This window comes from Myxine glutinosa, chromosome 4 (assembly GCF_964187855.1).
Source record: "Myxine glutinosa chromosome 4, kmMyxGlut1.1, whole genome shotgun sequence".
Lineage (NCBI taxonomy): Eukaryota > Metazoa > Chordata > Myxini > Myxiniformes > Myxinidae > Myxine > Myxine glutinosa.
The window spans coordinates 59,941,441-59,963,909 of NC_136264.1; the positions used below are offsets into that span (position 1 = coordinate 59,941,441).

Sequence of the window (22,469 nt, forward strand, 5' to 3'; positions counted from 1 at the left end):
ACAGACTAGACGTTGGTTCACAGGTAAGGGAAAAGAGGAACAAATGAGTGGAGGTGAACACTGAACAGTGAGAAATAAGAGGGTTACTGGCAGACCATCTGTGGAAACCTGAGAGGGACAAACCCAAGAGTGGGCAGCAAATGCAAGACCAACATTGAGGCAATATAATACAGAGAGGCCACCAACCTGCCTATTACTTGAGAGTAACATGCCAAGACACTGAGCCTCGTCGTTGGAGATCCCAATATTTTTGAGGGACTTGTGTTCCACGGCATCAAGAAGGGCAAGGTGTGAGGCAGGGGCACTAGCCCAAAGGGCAGAGTAGTTACACCATCAAGCTGCGAATGAAGGCCTTATAGGTTGTCAAAAGTTCAGACTGGCCAAGAAAAGACCTTGCATGACTAAGGATTCCCAGTTGATTGGCTTTGGAGGCAATCTTGGGAATATGGTCTGCCCAAGAAAGATAGTAGCTAATGGTGAGACCCAAAAAAACCGAGTGACTTAACCTCTTCAAGTAGTTTGTTTAGGAAATAGATGGGGAAGGTTTACCAGATGGTCCTTTCGGAGAGACAGGGTGCGTGTGAGATTTGTCTGGGTTGAAAGACATATTGCAAGTGTTTGACCAGCTCCTGGTTATATCAAGGTCTACAGAGAGGGAAGAGGCTGGCTGAAGGATGAGAAATGATATGGCAGGAGGTGCAAACATCAGCAAAGAGATAGGCTGTATTTCCAGGGAATCAGAAAGATCATTGATGGAAATGAAGACCAAGACTCGGCCCAAGACACTGCCTTGGGGTATTCCAGCATTGACAGAGAGAGGAGATTAGAGGATCCTGTTAATAGCTCTACATTAACTACGGGAGTGGAGGGAGTCAATGATCCATGAGAGGAGGTGGCCTTGGATCACCATAAGCAGAGTTTGGAGATCAGGGCGGCCATAAAATGCTTGAGATATGTTCAGAAAGACGATCCTGATCTCATGTCTGACATTTAGGGCTTCCATCCATTGTTGGAAGAGTAGAAGCAGCATGTCTAAGGTCGAATGACTGAATCTGAAACTGAACTGATACATTTTCTGCCTTTCCTGAGAATGGACGCACACTTGTTGAATGATCTGCGGTTGCCTTCCGTCGGATATGCCTTCCAGGAAGAGAAGGCTGGTTGTTGAACTGTCTCACCACAGGATCCTGCCCAGCAGGGGCGAGAAGATAAATTTGAGAACTGCAGACAAGATGGTATAAATCTGTATACAAGGGAAAGCAAGCTTGTGTGGAAGGATTATCAAGCAGTATTCATTTAAAGACAGACAAAAAGATAGAGAGCAGTAACTAAGGAAAGGGGACATCATACTAAAATACATCCATTCCCTGTATGTATGTCTGAACCTTGTAGGATCGAAAACTATTTAGCTGATAACCACGAAATTTTCCATACGTGTTCAGAGTACCAGGGTCAAGTCATAGCGTGAAATACACCCAGCCCTCCTCACACACTTCATTAGGGAAGGGAAACAACTTGCAATTTCCACCTGTGCATGTGGAATCATGCAAGTGGTTTAACCAGTGACCCCTGCCAGAGGGACCATATATCGACCCCATATTTTGCTACTCGAGGGACTGGGTATCACTAGTGGTGTATAAAATGAAAGGTAGGGATGTAAGACAAGAGTTGAGAGAAAAGGGAAAAAATTGTCTGGGTGGGGGGGGGGGGGGCGGGGGGGGGAAGGTGCAGGGTGGGGGCAGAGGGAAATGGTTTATCAAGTATTCTGCCATTTGTAGAGATAATTTTTGTACATGACTTCTAACAGTGTTTCCTTTACTAAGAGAACTTGCTCTTGATTTCTCCTGATTGCAGGTACCTCCTTATATTGTAAACAACCGGATCCTGCACTTCATTTTTATTTTCTCAGCGGCACTTGGTCGAGAAAGCTGCATCATCACTTTTCTTCCTTTTTGCTACTGGAATGTGGAGCCACTTGTTGGACGCAGAGTCGTGGCTATGTGGGCGGTGAGATTCAGACTCTCTGAGTTGATTTTTTTTCAACTCAAAATCAGATTAATTTACATAAGTGGAAATGGCTACAAAACACATGCAGTGTCAACAAATTTAAAGAATAATTTTCACACATTGTATCTGTTGTCTCATGTACCTCCTTTCAGTCACTGCCATTGGCAACTCGTGCTTTCTCCTATACCCACGCCCGTTCCTATATGGGCCCGTTCCTGCATCCCCACAGCCCTTCCTTTCTGCCATGCAATCATTCATACGCAATGTCTTTGTCTCCCCCTGTTCCCCTGTCATTTAGCTCTTCCGTAAGCCAAATTAAAAAAACTTCGTCAACATCCAGTACATTTTGAGAAAGAATAGAGCTATAATTTACATTCCATCAGAAACTGTTTGCTCTCTATAAGACTTCACTGTCATGAATTAGTTTTTCATGAATGTGATATTGATATGTTTACACTGCATCCATCTATTCATATAGTGTGTGTGTGTGTGTGTGTGTGTGTGTGTGTGTGTGTGTGTCCTCCATAACTCCAAAACCATGAAACCTAGCACTCCAAAACTTTGCAGACATACTGAGGGAACTCTAGTGGAGTGCATGAATGAAAACTGGATGTTTGGCTAAATTTAAACACCCCTTTTGAAGATCATTAACAGCCTTATTAAATTACAACAAAAACAGGCTTTATCCTTGGTCAGCCCACTCTCCCTCGCAGGGGGGGGGTCTTAATAATCATTTGTTTCGGGCTGCTCAAAAACGCCTTGCCTTGGAACAGTCCGTAGAGGCCTCTGGTGTACATTTGAAGACTGAACAACGTACCTTCTATCATTAAGTGAAGGTACCATTCGAGAATACAAAGGCACATTTTGATTACAACCCATACAGAGTAAACAAGGTATTGCATGTTTTGATTGCAACAGCGGCGAAGGTACGTTCTCATAACGCAGAGGAAATATAATAACAAAATCTTTCTAGAACAAAACTTTTCGTTTTTGCCCAACTTTTCAAGGCATATAAACAAACTGATGGACATGTAATTCACATATTATGTGAAGTAAATAAGCATTCGAGGCGACAAAAATTGGCTTTATCAGCATTATAAAATCAGCATTAGAGGTGACGAAAATGCCTGTGTATGTAATTAATTTGTCGGGAGGCTGCCGGGAAATTCCCAAGAGTTTTTTTTTTACTTATTTTTTTAGAAGTTATTATGTACACGTGCACTTTAATATACACCCTGTGAAAAATCCTTTGTGAGAGGACGGTGGGGAAGGGTGGAGGGGGAAAGGGAGGGGAAGGTGTGGGGCGGAGAGTCTGGAGATAGGGTGTGGGAGGAGGGAGGAGAAGGAGTTAGAGTCCAGAGGCAGGGGAAGGGTGAGAGGCGGTAGTGTTACGTGCTTCTCCCCAAACCCCGGTCACGGTGTACCTCCGAGCCCCGAAAGGAGTCACGGCAGAAAGATGTGTTATTATGTGTGCCAATGACCAATGGTGAAACCACACCAATCAGTTGTTACCAAAAACCAAGTAATGTATTAGTATCGCACAATAATAACAGCACAAGTACAATATACTTCAATTGCACAACCAAAATACCATATAATTCCTATGATGGTACCATCAGTTTCTTGCTCGATAACTCACGGTGCTCCACGTGAGCGAAATGTAACATCCCCAAAGTCACTGTCCCGGCACCAGGCCATAGTCGATCCATGCTCCGGTGATCACAAGACAAAGGTCGTATTGAGACCAGAACCCTGGTCGGCTGACAGTCAACGCTGCCGAAGAGCCGCTGGGTTGAAATCGGGCCGACATCGGTCAGGCAAAGATGCACCCAAAAGGGCGACTGGGAATTCACACCTTCGGTTCACCAGACAATGACGCTGGTATGAACGTTCAGCGTCTCCCAAACGGAGAACCACGAATTCCCAATCGAAATCCACGTTACACACGCGAACCAGGCTAACGGCCGGGGCGCGTTGAAATGGCTGGAGCGAGGCGAAATGGCGGACGGGCCCGTAATGGAGGTGTACCTGCTCTCCAACAACGATTCACTCCGGAATCAACCGCAAAACCCGTCACGCAGGTTTATCTGCCACAGCGATATCCACTCTGTCACATGAATCCCTTCCCCGGGGAAACCAATGTTCGCTCGTGACCCACGTTCGCCAGCGTCCGCTCGAGACCTCAAAGCCGATCGGCCGTTCTCTCCCGACCTCACTTGCTCCGCTTTCGCTTCCTCTTCTTCTTTCGGTTTCTCCCGATCCGTTTCGTTTTTCTTTTAAAACACTAATTTTTCCTTTTGAAGACTGTTATCTCCATTTCACTTAAACTATCACAATAATAGTACATGGAACTAAAAATGCTTCCAGTGGATGAAAACTACAAAGACGGAAGTGACGAATCCGTAACAGTAGGGAGCGGGGTGGGTAGAAGGAGGATGGAGAGGCAGGCATGGGTTGGGAGTCTGGAGGAAGGTGGGTGTGAGGAGGCAGGGGCTGGGGTGGAATGAGGGAGGGGTGGGAGGAGGGAGGGGGTAGGTGGGGTGGAAGGGGTAGGGGTTGGATGGAAAGAGGTAGTAAGGTTAGAGTGGGAAGAGAAGGGAGGGGATGGCGTGGGGTGAGAGGAGATTGGAGGAGGGGTGGGGTAAGGGGGAAGGAATGGGAGGAGGGATGGTAAGGTGTGGGGTAGGAGTCCAGAGGGGTAGGAGGAGGCAGGGGTGGGTGTGGGATGAGGGAGGCGAAGAGTTGGGAGAAGGGACATGGTGTTGGCGTATGGTTTTGGCAAAGGAACGTTTCAGAGGCCATTTTATAGGGATACAGCTTGTATTATAATTTTGTAACCATGGATGCAATGACGATACATTTTAAAATGTTATTTTGTTTATTGGGTGTAGGTGGTCATGTACCTCGGCCAAGCTTTGAAAGACAAGATTCGCTGGCCACGTCCACCATCCCCCCCGGTGGTACGGCTTGAGACAAGGGTCGAAGCTGAGTATGGCATGCCTTCGACACACGCCATGGCTGCGACTGCCATCCCTTTCACCTTTCTTCTCACCACCATGGATCGCTACCGTGTGAGGCCACTTAAGACAGCCAGAGTTTGAGCTTAACCAAGACCATTTAATTATTTTTCCTACATATAAGAGTGTGGCATTAATATCTGACACGTCTATTTCTGTAATAATGCAAGACTGAACAAAGTAAATCATGTTTTCCGATACTAAAACGAAGCACAGGTATGGGAGATTTTGTGACATCACAGCAGTATACACAACCCAGCTCTACTTCTTAAAAATCACATCTTTTAAATGCTGTCCATTACATTTGATGCACTCCCTGCATTGAACCAGTACACTGTTCATTGCTGTTTTCAATGTGTCATGATCAATAGCATTAATGGCTTCAATGAACCTCAACTTAAGTTCATCTACACATGTGGGACGTGTCTTGTAAACCTGTGTACGTGCTCCTCCCCGACCCCCTGGTCACGGTGTACCTCCGAGCCCCGAGAGGAGTCACCGCAGAAAAATGTGTTATTCTGTGTGTCAAAGATCGATGGAGAAGCCACCCCAATTGTTACTCACAAACAAATATTGTATTGAGATCACACAAGAATAACGATACAACAACAATAGTACAAGCAATATGTCCTAAGATGGTACCATCAGTTTTGCAATATATAACTCACTGTGCTCCAAGTGAGTGTAAAAGGACACTCCTCAATGTCTCTATAACCTTCTCCAAGGCGAAGTTGATTCGCTCCAGCGAATAGTGATGAGGCGAAGAGGCGATGAGGTGATGGGGTAAAGCGTGTACCATCACGTGGTCTAACCAGAAGCCAATTGGCGTCGGAAAGGGAAATCCCAAAGGCGCGATCCAGACGTGCGCGTTCACAGCTCACTCAGCAAACCGCAACGTAATTGGAGATGAAGCGGTCGCGCACACACACACCCCGACAGACGATAGGATGTTGAGAAGAGCTGACTCGTAGTAAAACCTTTGTCGGTGAACGAAGCACGAGGTTCAAAATAGCCGACGGCTCTTGCTTGAGTCGATCCGGCCAGGCAAGGATTCGTCGGAATCTCAGCCTAAACCTGACTACGCAGGTTTCTCAAACCCAGCGATAATACCTATCGCCGGATGTCCTTTCAAGGAACTCAAAATTCCCTCGCAACCTTCGGTAGACAACGCTCGCTACGGAGCTCGACGTCACGCGTCTTGTCCGACTTTTTCGCAACGCTTCTTCCTCTTCACCTTGTCGTCTTCCGGTTCGGTTTCCTGTATCATTTAAAGTTAACCTTTTTAACTTTTGATAACTGTTCGTGAATACTAAACCTTTTGAAGATAATAATAGTACATAATATCAGAAATATGTCAAGTGGAGGAAAACCCCAACAACGGAAGTGACGAATCCGTAACACCCGGCTCTTCAAAAATCCCCAGAGGAAGAAATCCGCTGGGGTCAAATCTGGGGATCGGTGTCCATGAAACGTTGCCAAACCGAGGAATTATCCTTTCCCCAAACTGTTGCCTTAGAAATTGCATGGCAATTCTTGCATTATGGCACATTGCTCCATCTTGTTGAAACCATGTGTCTGCAAACACGATATTTCTATGCCACAATTCAGGACTGAGAAAGTTCTGCAACATTTCCAGGTAGCATTGAGAGTTTACTGTCACTTTATTCTGTTCGAAGAAATATTTCCCAATAATGCATCCATCCTGCAGCTGCAGCACACCACACCGTGATTTTCACAGGGTACAGACCTCTTTGATGTAACTCTTTAGGATTTTCCTCGGCCCAGAACCTGCAGTTCTGCTTGTTTACACCACCGGTAAGATCGAAATGGGCTTCATTGTCCCCCGTCGCACCGCGGAGCGAAAGGGGGACTATGGTTTTCCCCTCCGTGCGTGCGTGCGTAAGCGAAGGACGGCATTCAAATTTGGTGTGTGGGTGCAACCCACGTCAAAATCCAAGATGGCCGCCGCCATGTATGTCTGACGCCATGTATGTCTGAACATTGTGAGCGAAATATCTTGAAAAATAAACGAACTACTAACGTCTAATCTGGTGTGTGGGTGTATCTACGCAAAAGGAAGAAAGCTATTGAAAATTGGGTCGCCACGTCAAAATCCAAGATGGCCACCGCCATGTATGTCTGAACCTTGTGAGCGAAATATATTGAAAAATAAACGAACTACTAACGTCTAATCTGGTGTGTGGGTGTATCTATGCATAAGGGAGAATGCTATTGAAAATTGGGTGGCCACGTCAAAATCCAAGATGGCTGCCACCATATATATGTCTGAACCTTGTGAGCGAAATATCTTGAAAAATAAACGAACTACTAACGTCTAATCTGGTGTGTGGGTGTATCTACGCATAAGGGAGAATGCTATTGAAAATTGGGTCGCCACGTCAAAATCCAATATGGCCGCATTGCGTCTTCCACTTTGTCAACTCGCATCACTTCACCGACGGGGGACCTAGGCATAACGCTTGTCTGTCATTAACAAACAGTTTATGAAATTTCCATCCTCTTCAAATCTGTTAAATAACCAACGACAAAAATTTTGACATTTTCAAAAATCAACCTTGTCAAATTTCTGAACAAATTGGATTTTGTATGGCCATAGGTGAAGATTTTCGTTTAGTATATATCTGTGACTTATTGGGCTATAACAACACTTTCTGCTGAAAGGCGTCAGATCGACTTCTTAGGACTTCGGACAATTGCTGCAGGTACGGCAGTGTTTGTCTCTTGTGTCATCACTCTATGATGTCTCACCCGCTTCGATGGATGAACATTACCATCTTCATAAAATTTTCTGACGGAGAGGATGGTGTTCCGACACGGGGCATTTCTTCGTGGGAATTTTATTCTGAATGCTCACCGAGGTGCAATAACAAAGTCTAATTAATATGGAGTTCTACAATTTTAATCCACATTTTCACGTTGTAATGCTCCATCATTCAAATCATCAGGCCTTCACCTGTAACAGACAAAAATAAATAATTATTTTTACAGATATTTCTTAAAAATAAATACATTACAAATGTGTCACATATATATGCCACATCCTGTACAGAGTGGCCACAAAGTCCCTATGCACGGAATTATAATTTATCTGTGTGCTCCCCTCCATTATCTGCACAAATTAGAATTTTTCTCCATGTTCTTCTGGATATCTTCAACGTTGAAGGTTGGAGGTCATAAAAGCAGCCCTTGACAGCTGTTTTGAGGTCTTCAACAGTTGTTAGGCGGAGATGATAAATTTCCTCTTTTACACTGCCCCAAAGCGAGTTGTGACATGTTAAGTCTGGACTTCGAGGAGGCCACACTATCTCAGATCCACGTCCAATCCATCATCCACTGAATTTGTCGTCGAAATATTTTCTAACTGCAAGAGCATAATGTGCTGGTGCACCATCTTGTTGCAGGATAGCTGTTGCCTTGAGACCTCTCTCGCACAGTTGTGGAACAAACCACGTCTGAAGAATGTTCAAATAAGCAGTTTGATCGACACTTGTATCGAAAAAAATATGGCCCTATGAAGTGGTCTTCTGAAATTGCTGCCCACATCATGACACAAGGAAGATGCTGTTCAATTTCCTCATAAAAATGAGGATTTTCTTTGCACCAAAAATAAACATTCCTGGAACGATTGCTGAGGTAAATAGCACACTCATCTGAAAATAATACGCTTCGTCTTGATTTAATGGTGGGAAATCGCTGCAGAAGAGCCTTGCAAGCGACCTCACGAGAGGCCAAGTCTCTATCGGTAAGCTCATTAACACATCCAGGCTTGAATGGCTTCAATCCCAGTTCCTTTTTCATTATTTTTTGGGCTGTTGAGCATGGAATGCCTAACTCAGAAGATCTTTTTCGAGATGATTTCAGTGGAGATCTCGAGCAGGATGCTTCAATAATGTCCACATGGCGTTGCCGTGATGCTGGATGACCAGAGCGCTTTAAATCAAGGACACTGCCTGTTGAAAAAGCCTTCTTCCATGCCCGCATTGTGTCGCGCGTAGGAGCTGGCTTATCGAACCTCTGCGAAAATCTTGTCCTTATGTCTTCAAAACTTGCTCCTTCTCACGCGTGGTCGTGAACCCAAACACAAGTAATCAGTCTCTCTTCTATCATGTACTCACTGGTGTCCGTCATGCTGAAGCCGGACCTGGGAAACAAATAAGTAACAGAGGACACACTATAATGCATAGGGTCTTTGTGGCCACTCTATATGTTAAGTGACTGTTTATTTTCAATACATTCACGATAAGCCTATCGCTGAGATATTTCACCATGTCAGAATTGGATCTTTTTTCTTTTTTGGGGGGAGTAGGGGGGAGGGGGGAGCGGAGTCATTTCTCCAGCTTGCCACTATCACTGAGTGATAATATAACTGTCTAATGGGAATATGTGACAGCATATATAACAATCTGACAATGAATAATGCTCAAGGTCCTTGATCACTTATGATCTAAAAAAAAGCAGTACCATATCAAAGTGAAAATGTATGAGCACACGTATCTTACTTTAGCTAAGACACTGAGATGCTTAATGCTGTTTCAGGAATTGATGGTGTACTCGGAGCAAAATTCTTAATTGACTTTGCCATGCAAGACTTTCTTGATATAATAACAGGTGGAACTTTATACATTCTTGTTTGTGCAGTACCCGTTGGAGTTTGGAGTGATGATTGCTCTTTCGCTCTGTGTGCTCGTCTCACTGAGTCGTTTGTACACTGGAATGCACAGCGTCCTGGTATTTATATAAATAGTTGTGGAATTCTTAAATTCCAAGAACAATTTGGACTTTGGCCTGGATTTTGCCCAGATCAATGTCATCTTCAGTGCACAATCTAATGAATGATGAATTAATCTGGCATTGTATGATGTCATTTTGTATATAAATTTTCTATGTGCTCAACTTCTATATATGACAAATGTTCAGGTGAAATATGGGTGCATACTAAAGGGAACTTGCAATCTGTGTATTATGATAAAGTGTATGAGAATGTGATTGCTATAATTTCCGGTTATTTTCTCTTGAACAACTCGACCATTGACCACAAAAAACCATTTCTTTGTCCGAGGACTTCTGGGAATCTCGCGACATTGTGAAAGAAAACATTCGTCATTATTTACTTTTAATGATGTGTATGCAGTATATGCATCAGGAAGAAGATAATTGGTTTTCAGTCATTTATTGGCACAAGTATCCTGCTCATGGTCACTTGAGAGTTGTGATTCCAAAGGGTTTCCACATATCTCGCGGAATTGTGAGTGGGCAGGCAACCGTGACAAGTTTCTGTGAAGTCGGTGATAGAATGATAGGGGAGACGAAAGCCTTAAATATTCCTCTGTTTCGATGGAGGAATGCTCATTTGCTTTTATGGGCGTGAGGAGGGTAAGACAGACCTGGGGTTGAGAGGGGATGTAGAGCAAAGTTGGGCCGGAGTTGGGAGGGGGAGGTTGAGGCTTTGAGGAGGTAGGGGAGGTTGAGGCTTAGAGGGGGGGGGGGGGGGAGTTGAAGAGCTATGGTTGTGGGGTGAAGGGGAGGTTGTGAGGAGGAGGTTTGGAAGCTTAAAGTGGGGAGGGCATTGGTGCCTTAGGGTTGTGAGTGGGAGGGTGAGGATTGGGGTTGGGTGGGGGAAGGGGGGTGAGCAAAGATGGGACAGGGTTGGGAGGAGAAGGTTGATGCCTTGGCAGGGGTGGGGGCTGGGGGGAGTTGGGGAGCTGTGGTTTGGGGGTGGGGAGGGGGTTTAAAGGCCTGGAGTGGGGAGGGGATTGACACCTTAGGGTTGGGAGCGGGAGGGTGAGGACTTGGAGTTGAAGGGTGGGGGGGGGGGGGGGGTTTGGGTTGATGACTGGGTTTGTGAGGCGGGGGTGAGTTGTGGATTTGAAGCCACATTTTACATTGCGCGGATGTTCCGGGTCCATGCTAGTATCCCCAACCACTAACTATGTAGCCCTGGAAAATAGCAACAGGTAATCATTCTCATCATGGGAATGTCTGCCCCCATATATGTGTGTGTGTGTATTTTTATTTATATATATATATATATATATATATATATATATATATATATATATATATATATATGACTCCATTGTCAGATCTCCAACCTTTAATTGAACAAACAATGACTCAACGTTTCGATTAACAACATGTGACAAAGCCACACGCCTCCGTTAATCTTCCTCAAGAGTGATAAAATCATCTCAACATCCCCTTAAATGCAAAGTGGGCGGGATGATTATATGCATATACCCTTATATGCATATACCCCTTACATGCATATACCCCTTACATGCATATACAAGCTCCAGCCTGAACAGGAAGGGAAGATGAGAGAAATCCATTCAGGGCCACACATTGACTGCGACCGGAAAGGAAGTCTGCACGCCATACGTGGAGATTTCCATGGATACTATTGGATGAGAGTTTGGTGAGCAGAGCAGGGTGCCAGACCGTGTTGAAGGCACGAGATATGTCAAGGGCGACAGCTCTGATTTCCTGTTTAGCGTTGAGGGCCTCCATCCATTGTTGAGACAGCAGAAGCAGCATGTCCAGAGTAGAGTGATCTGGTCTGAATCCAAACTGATGATCCGAGATCAAGCCATTGGAGAAGAGGAAGGATTTCATATCAGAAGCAATGATGTATTACATGACCTTACTGATGATTGGGAGCAGGCTGATTGGTCTGTGGTTGCAAGGATCTGTTTTTGCAAGATGGCAGATGATCTTGAGCAAAAGAGAGAGGGTGTGAAAGAGCTACTGAGCAGGATTTTAGGACCCGTGGGCTGATGCCTTCTGGTCCAGTTGCAGAATCAGAAAGTTTGACAGAAACTTTTCCACCTTGTCAGGAGAGAAGGACACAGAGTCCAGGCAGCTGGGTTTGACTGGGAAAGGTGGGTACAGAGAGAGATGGGTTTGGGACACAAGATTTAGAGGCAAACACAGAGTTGAGGCATTCAGCTTTTTCACATGCATTGTCAGCTGTGTCGCCGTTTGAGGTAAAGGAGGGGATGGAGGGGGAACAAACACCAGAAACAGATTTGACCAGATGCCACCAGGATTTGGAAGAGGAAGACAGATTTGAGAGTTTCCTGGCTTGAGGAAGGAGTAGATAGGAGTAGATAGTTTGAGAGGGAGTAGATAGATATTGTTTCCTGGCTCTCCTGAGGATAGCCACACACTTGTTCCTGGCTTTGTTGAAGGAACTGAGATTGCCTTCAGTTGGATTAGCCTTCCAAGAGGCAAAGACAAGTTGTTTCATGGCACTGCCTCACCACAAGATTCCGTGTACCATGGACGGGAGGAAGGGTATGACAACTGAAGAGGAGATGGGATAAATCTGTTCATCGGAGAGCAAATTTCTTTGGAAGAATTCCCAGGATGAGTTGATGTCAGAGGCAGTGGAGATGGGAGACCAGTCTAGGTGATTGATGGCTGCCTGAAGACCGTGCCAGTCGGCCTGAGTAAAATGCCAGACTCGTTGATGCTGAGGAGGCTCTCTAAGAATGGCCAGAGAGAGATATCCACTTTAACAAGCACATGATCAGATGAACCGATTGGAGCAGAAGAAGAACAGCAGACATTTGCAGGGAAGTTAGTCATAACCAAGTTTAGAAGAGAGGATGTACCGTTGACTGAGAACCGGGTCGGGAAATTGACAGATTGTGTCAGTCCCAATGAGTCGCAGAAGTCCTTTGCTGACGTGCCATGGCTGGTGAGAGAGGTACCCACACCCAGCCAGCTGGCAGCATGTTTATGTGTCTCCATGCAAGGGGCGGAGCTATGCTAATTAGATAGGGCATAAGGATAAATTCCCAGTGTGTAAATTGACCTTGTGATTTTGCTCTTTGTTCTTATAAAACATTTACTCGGCCAGCCATGCACTTGGTACGTAATTCCAAACAACATAATCGCCAAATCCCAGACACTACAACCTCGCCCAGCCGAATCTTCTTGATGGGCGTCAAGAATGGCCGTGACGCCATGCCCTGAAGGACGATTGGTTGAAGAATGATGGGGCGATGCGACGGCACTGCATGATTGTTTATTTAGAGTGTGATGTCGTCTTGGAACATTCTAGTGCTGGAGGAAAAAGACGAAGCGACCACCATTTTGCCCGCTCTCTCTGTCCTGGGTTCTTGGAAGGCGGACACATCTCTCCCTCTCTCTATCTCCCTGTGCCCTCGACGAAGGCGGCTGGGCTTGGAGCAGTCACGCTTTGATTTCCTCTCTCACTTGTTCTGGCGGGGAAAAAGGACAGGGGTGCTTCGTGACGTGTGTGCCTGAGAAGTATTGGAGCTTTGTGGAGCGTGGAACGGTCAGAGGCTGAGAGAGAAGGACGTTAATCCGCCGCTTCGTGGCTCATTGTGCTCGCTTGGCGATTTGGCGCCATCTTGTTCGCGCCGACGCGCGGTCATTTTGCCAACCGACCGGAGCCATTCAACCACCCTAAGCGTCTTCATTGAACTCAAGGCTGAGTATTGGCCAACTCACACAACCTTTTCTTTATTTTGTTTATTTCTCCCTGTGTCGTGTAATTGTGTCTGAGTGCTAGTATCCCCAACCACTAACTATGTAGCCCTGGCTAATGGCAACAGGTAATCATTCTCATCATGGGAATGTCTGCCCCCACATGTATATAAATATGTATGTTGTTGGGGACTACTAGCACTCAGACAGTGGGATTCGAACCCTCCAAATCCTATAAACTATCGATTGTAGTACCGGGGTGCCATGTTGATAGTCACTGAGCTCTTCAGTATGGCCCATTCTATTGCCAATGTTTGTTTATGGAGATTGCATGGGTGTGTGCTTGATTATATATACCTGTCAGCAATGGGTGTCGCTGAAACAGCCAAATCCACTAATTAGAAGGGGTGTCTGCATACTTTTCGTCATGTAGTGTATATATATATATATATTGTTACGGGACCGCGGCGAGGATGTTGTTTGCCGAGCGGATGGCCGCCGCGCCCAAACAGTTACCCCGACTAACCCGATTCCTGAACGTTGGCCGAATCGCGCCACAGATATTCAATGAGGGAAAAGACAAAGGCGACACGGATGTGAAGAAGAGGAAGACAGAAGTAGGGAATACGAATATAATTTATTTCTATTTACAGGACCAAAAGAAACCAAGGAAGAAGGAAAGATAATAAAATAAAGACAGAAGGAATCAAGGAGACACAGTGAAAATTCTAGCTTAACTAAACAGGCTTAATTAACCCAGGGACAAGACACACAGAACAAACTCACGTACACGAATGGGGAAATTGCAGGCAGGAATGACAGGAGGTGGGTGGCTGGAGGGGGAGGAAGGCACGGAGCTGGCTGGAGCTTGATCCCGCACAGGACGTCGGGCTGGACCTTGACGGCCGCCGATGCCACCGATCCTGTGGTGTGCGCGGGGTAACGGGTCGGAGCTGCCTGGTGGAGCCAACGCTGCTGGTGGGGGGTCTGGTGTGACGGGTTCTCTCTCCCTCTCTTGGCTCGCAGGACTCTCTTTTCTCTCTCTTAGTCCAACCATTTCAAGGCTTTCGCGCGCACTTTTTTCCTCTCTCTTAGTCCAACCACTTCAAGGCTTTTGCGCGCGCTCTTTATAGCGCCTCAGGCGATCAAGCCGCTGGTGTCCAGAACACGCCCATCGGTGAGCTCGCCTCGGCCCTGATTGGTCGGCACGGCCCTCTGGCTCCGCCCTTGATGACGATGGGTGGGCACGCCCAGGATTCGGCAGCTCCTCCCCCTTCTTCTCCGAGCCGACCTCGTGGCGAATGGAGTCGCGGAGGGAACAGTTGGCAATTGTTGGAAGGGGAATGTGAATGAAAGGGGATCTACTCTTATTTCACTTGGTGCAATGGAGTATTTAAATTAATGGAAGACACAGCCTTACACTAATACACATAATAAAGATATAACTACTGAACAGGGAGATATGGTGTCCTGCGTGTATGCTTTATGGAATTAACTACGGGAACGCCCTTTGACCTTTATACAACAACAAATGCAGGAAGGAGGGTAACATTTTACAACAATTCATAACACAACAATAAAAAAAAATAACATTCTCATATCCACAACACTGCACCCTCCTCCCCTTAGGCACGTCCCGGGCCTATGAACTTTTACCTTTAGTGTGGCACGTAGGTGTAGTTCCCTCTACATTTAACCTGACCCTGAGTGCGACAGTTTTAAAGCATAAATAAATATGTCCCGCTGCTCCATTGCACCCTGCCTAACAGATTCACGCCCACAGCTAACCGAATTGCGGAATGGTCTTCAAACTATACATTTACGGTGGGGGCGCATTATTTACAATGGCTCTGCTTTTATTTACAATACTCAACCCAGGACCTGTGATTGTTCTTTTTTTGGGGGGGGGAGACATTCTGCTCTGCATCGATGCACCATGAAAGCACCCAAAAATACACCAAAGCACCCTCAAGCACCAATCGGTGCACAGTCATCACTGTTCATGAATAAAAATAAAAACAACAAACCCTGGTGCTGGTCTTCCTCTTTGGCTCCCTTTGCTGGCTATTGTTATTTTCCTGTGTTGTCATCTTCTTTGCTGGCGGCCTATTTGCAATAAAATAAAATGCACCAAACGTGTCCGTTTTTATTTATATATGGCCCACAGGGCCGATTAGTGTGGTTCACCTGTGGGGCATAGGTGCCCTGTGACCAAGGTCCGCCAGCAAGATCTCGGGCCTTCATGGCCGGTTCCAGCAGAGGGGCCATGCCCCAACCCATGGGGTCCATAAGTGGTGCTCAGCCACAGACATGTGGTCCATAAGGTGGTGCATCGATGCAGACAGCTGTGGTTGCGAGAAGTTCGGGCGCCCAATGGCGGACTCTCGCACGCTCCCCTCGGCGCCCAGTGGCGCACAGTCCTCATGTGGGAGACAAGGGGGGAAAAGACAGATGAGCGAGGGGTAAGGTCTCAAGGGTACACATCAAACAACGCAATGCAAGGCGAGGTGCGTATGGAGACGGAGCGGAGAAAAGCTCGTCCCTACCATACATCACCCCCCCCTGTCACATACTCTACCCTTGCCCTTACCCCATATTTACAAAAATCTACACATTTACAAATTCGTCACTACTGTCACGTCTTCCCCATATTTCCCCTATACCAAACTCGTCTCCACAATCCCTCTAACCAAAATTTGCCATCACCCAATTCATCATCAATCCTCATAAGGAGGAAGAGATGGAACATCAGCACAATGTCACACCCACGTCATGATGTGTCTCACATTCTAAACATTTGCATCAATAAAAATAATAAAACATGGCATGGTGTGGACTGTGGAGTTACGTCATCCCAGGTGAGTGGATGTAGATGGTGCGAGGAGATTCTTAATCCTACCTATCCTCTAAATGACATTAACACACTTTTACACTACCCGGGGTCTTTCCCTGCCAAACCATTGGCCATCTTACTCTATGTGGTTTTAAGAACCAAATTCCCATTGACCAAACTGTGGTGCTTCCTCAATTTGGGGTCTCACTCCCCCGATGCAACTCCCTGTGCCCTTGCACAATTTCAGGGCTGAGTCGTGTAGCTCTCCCAGCAGGTCTACCCACCTGCACACCTTCAACACTGTAGTTGCCACCCGAGCTTACCTAGCTCCTCACCCTAACCTATCTAATTGGGGAAGGCCCCTCCTGGCTCTGTCACCCCTCGGTGTCCTCTGGCACTGGGCTACCCGGGTCCGTCCTCCGGATCCTCGGGCCCCATCCACAACAACTACCGGCTCCCAGAGCCCACCTGCGGCCTCACCTGGCCGACATCCTCACAGTGGTGGAGTGCCCAATCCAACTACACACACTAACAGGCTACATGCCCAGCCATTTCCACAACACTAATGCACCCATTCAATCACCATTCTTCCACCACACACCACAGATGCCAATATCCAACCACAATTTACCTGTACCCTCTACCTAACTCTTAGACTACCCTCCCCGGGTATTCGTGACGGGGTCCACTCTTCCCCCATTCACACCTTCGCACCATCCACTCCACTCCACAGTTTCCACCATACTCACTCCATGACCATCCATTCCAATACTCCATATACTCCACACAACCATTCTCCATTCACCTGTAGTTGCACACCTGTGCAATCTCACCTGGTGCCACCTGCACCCTCCTTCCTTCCTGGACCATTTGCTCAACACCACACTCATCACCATCTCCCACTCATACACTGCTCCATACACCTGTTCAGTTGCACACCTGTGCAATCACACCTTTTAACCACACACACGGCATCATCTGAACTACCTGTTGTCCTGCTAACTTAGTGCTCCCCGTCTTCCCTTTAAACTAAGCACATACCACGTCATTATCATCCAAACTAATCTACCTGCGTCCCCACTACAGGTATCATTGTCACTACCTAATCTTACCGTTACCTAAGGTCGTTTCTCTAGATCCCTACACACGATATCCTAACCCTCCCGGGCTAGTTTTCACTGCCATAAACCCCATAAACCTAGTGCTCCTTTGCCCCGGCTGTGAGAGATGGCAGAGTTGCCATCCCACCACATCGGGTATCTCTCACTATAAATTTTGCTCGACCAAATTCAACAAATCAAAAATTTGCCAATCATCTGCCAATCATTCTACCAATCATCAAATTTTGCTTTGCAATTTCGGGTCCAAACCACTATCATCATCACCCGTCTACTCACTAGATCCTCTCGGTGCGCCAATTCGTTTCCAAAGCTCTGCTTCGTAAAGCCGAGCAATGAATGCGGGTTGCTTGGTGCCAGCGGCTGGATGCGTCCGGTACTCGGTGCAGGGAAGGACGCTTACCCGGGCCGAGAGCCCACGCACCACCTCGGCACGGAGCCGTCCAATGGCCCGATCTCGACCTGCCGGAACGCCTCAACAAAAAGGGGTCGCCATGACGACCCTTCCTATCGGGCTGCCCACTCCGCCTAGTGGAGCACGGACGCGGCCGTTCAAAGCGTGGCCCGGCGTGGATCCCGCACGGCGGTTCTTTCGAAACCGCCGCGGATCCCCGCGGCACGCAAAGCTGCCTGGCGCGCACCGAGGGCCCGATTCGGCTATACGTCGCTCTAACCGCTAACCCGGTTACCGTCGATGCTGCACTTGCATGCTCACACCCCGCAGCCCATTCCTTGCTCATACATCCAGCCGTCTCCATGCTCTTTGTCATTGCACCTTCCCTGACACACCCATGTACACTCATGCCGCTTTCAGACTTTGTCACACACCTGACCACCGCACACCTTTGCACACACTCATCGTTCGCACACCTCACCAACACACCTCTTCGCGCCCCCTCCTCGGTCACCTCCTCTGTGACAACCACAGGTGTGCTCTCACTTGCACACCCAATCACGTGCCTCACGACCAATTCCAGTGTGCATTCCCACACACGCTCTACCATTCCAGGTGTGCATCCTTCCATTCCAGGTGTACATCCTCTCTCACCTGCCACAACCAACTCACGCTCCGTGTCACTCTCACTACTTTTACCACCACTCTTGACAGCGCACTCTTTCCTCATGCACCCGTCCGTTACACACCTTTCTCGCGCATCCTCTTGCGCACACTCTCCCGTTACACCCTCCGTAACACTCACCACAGGCGTGCATGCTTCCGTTACATCCCTTGTAACACTCCCCACTCCGCGCTTCCATGTGCCTCCTCGCACACGCGCTACGACCAACTCACTCTCGACAGCACACTCACTCCTCGGCGCGCAGTTTTGCCTCACACACCCCAGAGTCGGACATTCTCGCATACCTCCTCTTTCGCACACCGTACCTGTCACACACTTCACCAGCACCCTCTCACGAACACCCGGGTCTACACCAACCCCCAAGCCGACTGAAGCTCCCCTTACATCATATACATTTCCGAATATATCGCCACTCACCTTGGCACCTCGTCTCCGCACCTCCTCTGCCACCTGCAAACTCTTTATTTGGTTAGCGAGCACACCATCACGATTTGAGCACCGACCTTGTACATATTCCATTACTTCCTCCTTTATCTCTCTCTTAGTTTCCCTCTGTCTCTTCTTAATTTCACTCACCCCCTCTTCCACTTCCTCTAACTTTTCCTTTACCTCCTTCATTTCCCGGTGCGCCCCCTCTATCTCTTCCTCCAATGCCACTTTAACCGTTTCTATGTGCGTCCTCACCTCTCGATCCTTCGTCTCCATTACTTCTGTCACCTCTTCCAACCTCTTCGTCAACCCCTCATGTACCATCTGACATTCCTTCTTCGTCGCTATCAAGTCGTCTTTCAGTTCTTTTTGTGTCACCTTTAACCTCCTAGTACCGCAGTGTTCCTTTGTACCTGCTCCACTAACTCCGTCTGTCCCACCGTCAGCTGTTCCACCTCCTGCGTCAGGTCCTCTATGCCCCCTTGTAACCTTGCCGTCCCATTTCTCACCTCTTTCTCCATACGCTTCTCACCTCGCTTTACCTCCTCGCGTACCCCCGAGACCTCCTCGCTTACACCTCGTCTTATTTCCTCTCCATTTCTCCCATCTCTTTCGTAGATGCCGCCCTCATCTGCTCTAATTAATCCCTCTGAGCATCCAATTTAGTGTCTAACCCGATTTTCACCTCCTCTATCTGGTTCCCCATCCGTTTGATTTCCCGGGCGGATTGCTCCCCTATTTCCCGCAATTTGTCGTCCATTGTATTTTCCAACCCCATTAACCCATTCTTCACCTCTTTTATCCTGTTGTCTAACCCCTCAAATTTATTGTCTAACCCCGCAAATCTATTGTCTAACCCCGCAAATTTACTTCCCATATTGTTTAACCCGTCTCTTAATTGCTCACTAGTACCCCTCGCTTCGTCCCTCATTGCCCCCATTTGCTCACTGGTACTCCTCGCTTCGTCCCTCATTTGGCCTCCCATCCTGTTTTCCATCCCTTTGAAATTATCGTCTGTTTTTACCACAAAAGCCATCATCTGTTTCATAAACAGGTCCAAATTCATTGGCATCTCGGGCTCGGCTGCTGCGACCACGGGCGCGGCTAAATTTGGTGCCGCAACAACCATGTGCGCGAGGGCGCCATTTTGTGTGTGTGATACCTCCTCAACCACCTCCTTATTTCTCTCCTCCATTTCTTCCCTGTGGTCCTGTGTTACCCCTAACCCCTCTTCTAGCTCACCCACCTGCATCCGATCGCCTTGACTAGCCATGGCGCGGTTTCAAAGTTCAGGTTTTTCGAAAACGAAACAAATTTCGGCCGCTCGTAATTATGAGCGCGTTAAGCGCGCTTCGGGTCCAATCTCGCTCCCGACACCAATTGTTACGGGACCGCGGCGAGGATGTTGTTTGCCGAGCGGATGGCCGCCGCGCCCGAACAGTTACCCCGACTAACCCGATTCCTGAACGTTGGCCGAATCGCACCACAGATATTCAATGAGGGAAAAGACAAAGGCGACACGGATGTGAAGAAGAGGAAGACAGAAGTAGTGAATACGAATATAATTTATTTCTATTTACAGGACCAAAAGAAACCAAGGAAGAAGGAAAGATAATAAAATAAAGACAGAAGGAATCAAGGAGACAGTGAAAATTCTAGCTTAACTAAACAGGCTTAATTAACCCAGGGACAAGACACACAGAACAAACTCACGTACACGAATGGGGAAATTGCAGGCAGGAATGACAGGAGGTGGGTGGCTGGAGGGGGAGGAAGGCACGGAGCTGGCTGGAGCTTGATCCCGCACGGGACGTCGGGCTGGACCTCGACGGCCGCCGATGCCACCGATCCTGTGGTGTGCGTGGGGTAACGGGTCAGAGCTGCCTGGTGGAGCCAACGCTGCTGGTGGGGGGTCTGGCGTGACGGGTTCTCTCTCCCTCTCTTGGCTCGCAGGACTCTCTTTTCTATCTCTTAGTCCAACCACTTCAAGGCTTTCGCGCGCACTTCTTTCCTCTCTCTTAGTCCAACCACTTCAAGGCTTTCGCGCGCGCTCTTTATAGCGCCTCAGGCGATCAAGCCGCTGGTGTCCAGAACACGCCCATCGGTGAGCTCGCCTCGGCCCTGATTGGTCGGCACGGCCCTCTGGCTCCGCCCTTGATGACGATGGGTGGGCACGCCCAGGATTCGGCAGCTCCTCCCCCTTCTCCGAGCCGACCTCGTGGCGAATGGAGTCGCGGAGGGAACAGTCGGCAATTGTTGGAAGGGGAATGTAAATGAAAGGGGATCTACTCTTATTTCACTTGGTGCAATGGAGTATTTAAATTAATGGAAGACACAGCCTTACACTAATACACATAATAAGGATATAACTACTGAACAGGGAGATATGGTGTCCTGCGTGTATGCTTTATGGAATTAACTATGGGAACGCCCTTTGACCTTTATACAACAACAAATGCAGGAAGGAGGGTGACATTTTACAACAATTCATTACACAACAATAAAAAAAAAACATTCTCATATCCACAACAATATATATATATATATATCTATATATATATATATATATATCTATATATCTATATATATATATATATATATATATATATATATATATATATATATATATATATATATATATATATCTCTATATATATATATATATATATATATATATATATATATATATATATATATATATATATATATATATATATATATATATATAAATTTATATATATATATATATATATATATATATATATATATATGTATATATATATATATATATATATATATATACACATATATATATATACAGTCATGTGAAAAAGTAAGAACACCCCATGTAAAGTTTTGACTTTTTCAACATACAGCTATTTGATCTTCATTTCAACAATATTGATAGATAAAGGTGATATAATATAACAAATATCATGAAACATTTACATTTTGTAGTCCATTGTATAATTTAAATAAACATAAATTGAAATTTAGCATGTGGAAAAAGTAAGTACACCCCGACATTTATCACTACTTCAAATACCTAAAATTAGAATCAGGTGCACCAGCTCAGGTGCAAATGATTAGAACATCGTTAGAGAGGATCTTGGAGGAACTTGTATTATTTAAACCTCAGACATTTAGTTTGGTTTGCTCTTTGTTGTTGAAGTGTGCGGCATCACCACGCCTAGATCAAAAGAGCTCTCTGATGCATTCAGAAAGAAGGGTATAGATGCCGACGAGTCTGAGAAGGGATTTTAAAAGATCTCCAAACAATTTGAAATCAATCATTCGACTGTCCGGAAGAACATCTACAAGTGGAGAAGATTCCAAACAACTGCCAACTTGTTCAGGCCAGGCCGCCCCAGCAAGTTCAGCCCGAGAGCAGACCGCAAGATGCTGAAAGAAGTCTCGAAGAACCCCAGAATGTCATCACGGGACCTACAGGTAGTTCTTGCCACAGTTGATGTCAACATGCACGAGTCTACCATTAGAAAGAGGCTGCACA

At 46.7% G+C, this 22,469-nt stretch overlaps 1 protein-coding gene across 2 annotated transcripts in view; it reads left to right on the top strand.

Annotated features, from left to right (window-relative positions):
* SGPP2 (sphingosine-1-phosphate phosphatase 2) overlaps positions 1–22,469 on the top strand; it is a 79,462-nt gene that overhangs the window by 35,704 nt on the left and 21,289 nt on the right. Inside the window, exons 2-4 of one of the 2 annotated variants that reach the window (XM_078775775.1) lie at positions 1,855–2,007; positions 4,899–5,078; positions 9,684–9,773. In XM_078775775.1, the coding sequence (XP_078631901.1) occupies positions 1,855–2,007; positions 4,899–5,078; positions 9,684–9,773 (423 nt within the window). The remainder of the gene's footprint in view (positions 1–1,854; positions 2,008–4,898; positions 5,079–9,683; positions 9,774–22,469) is intronic. The other variant, XM_078775776.1, reaches the window with a different exon arrangement.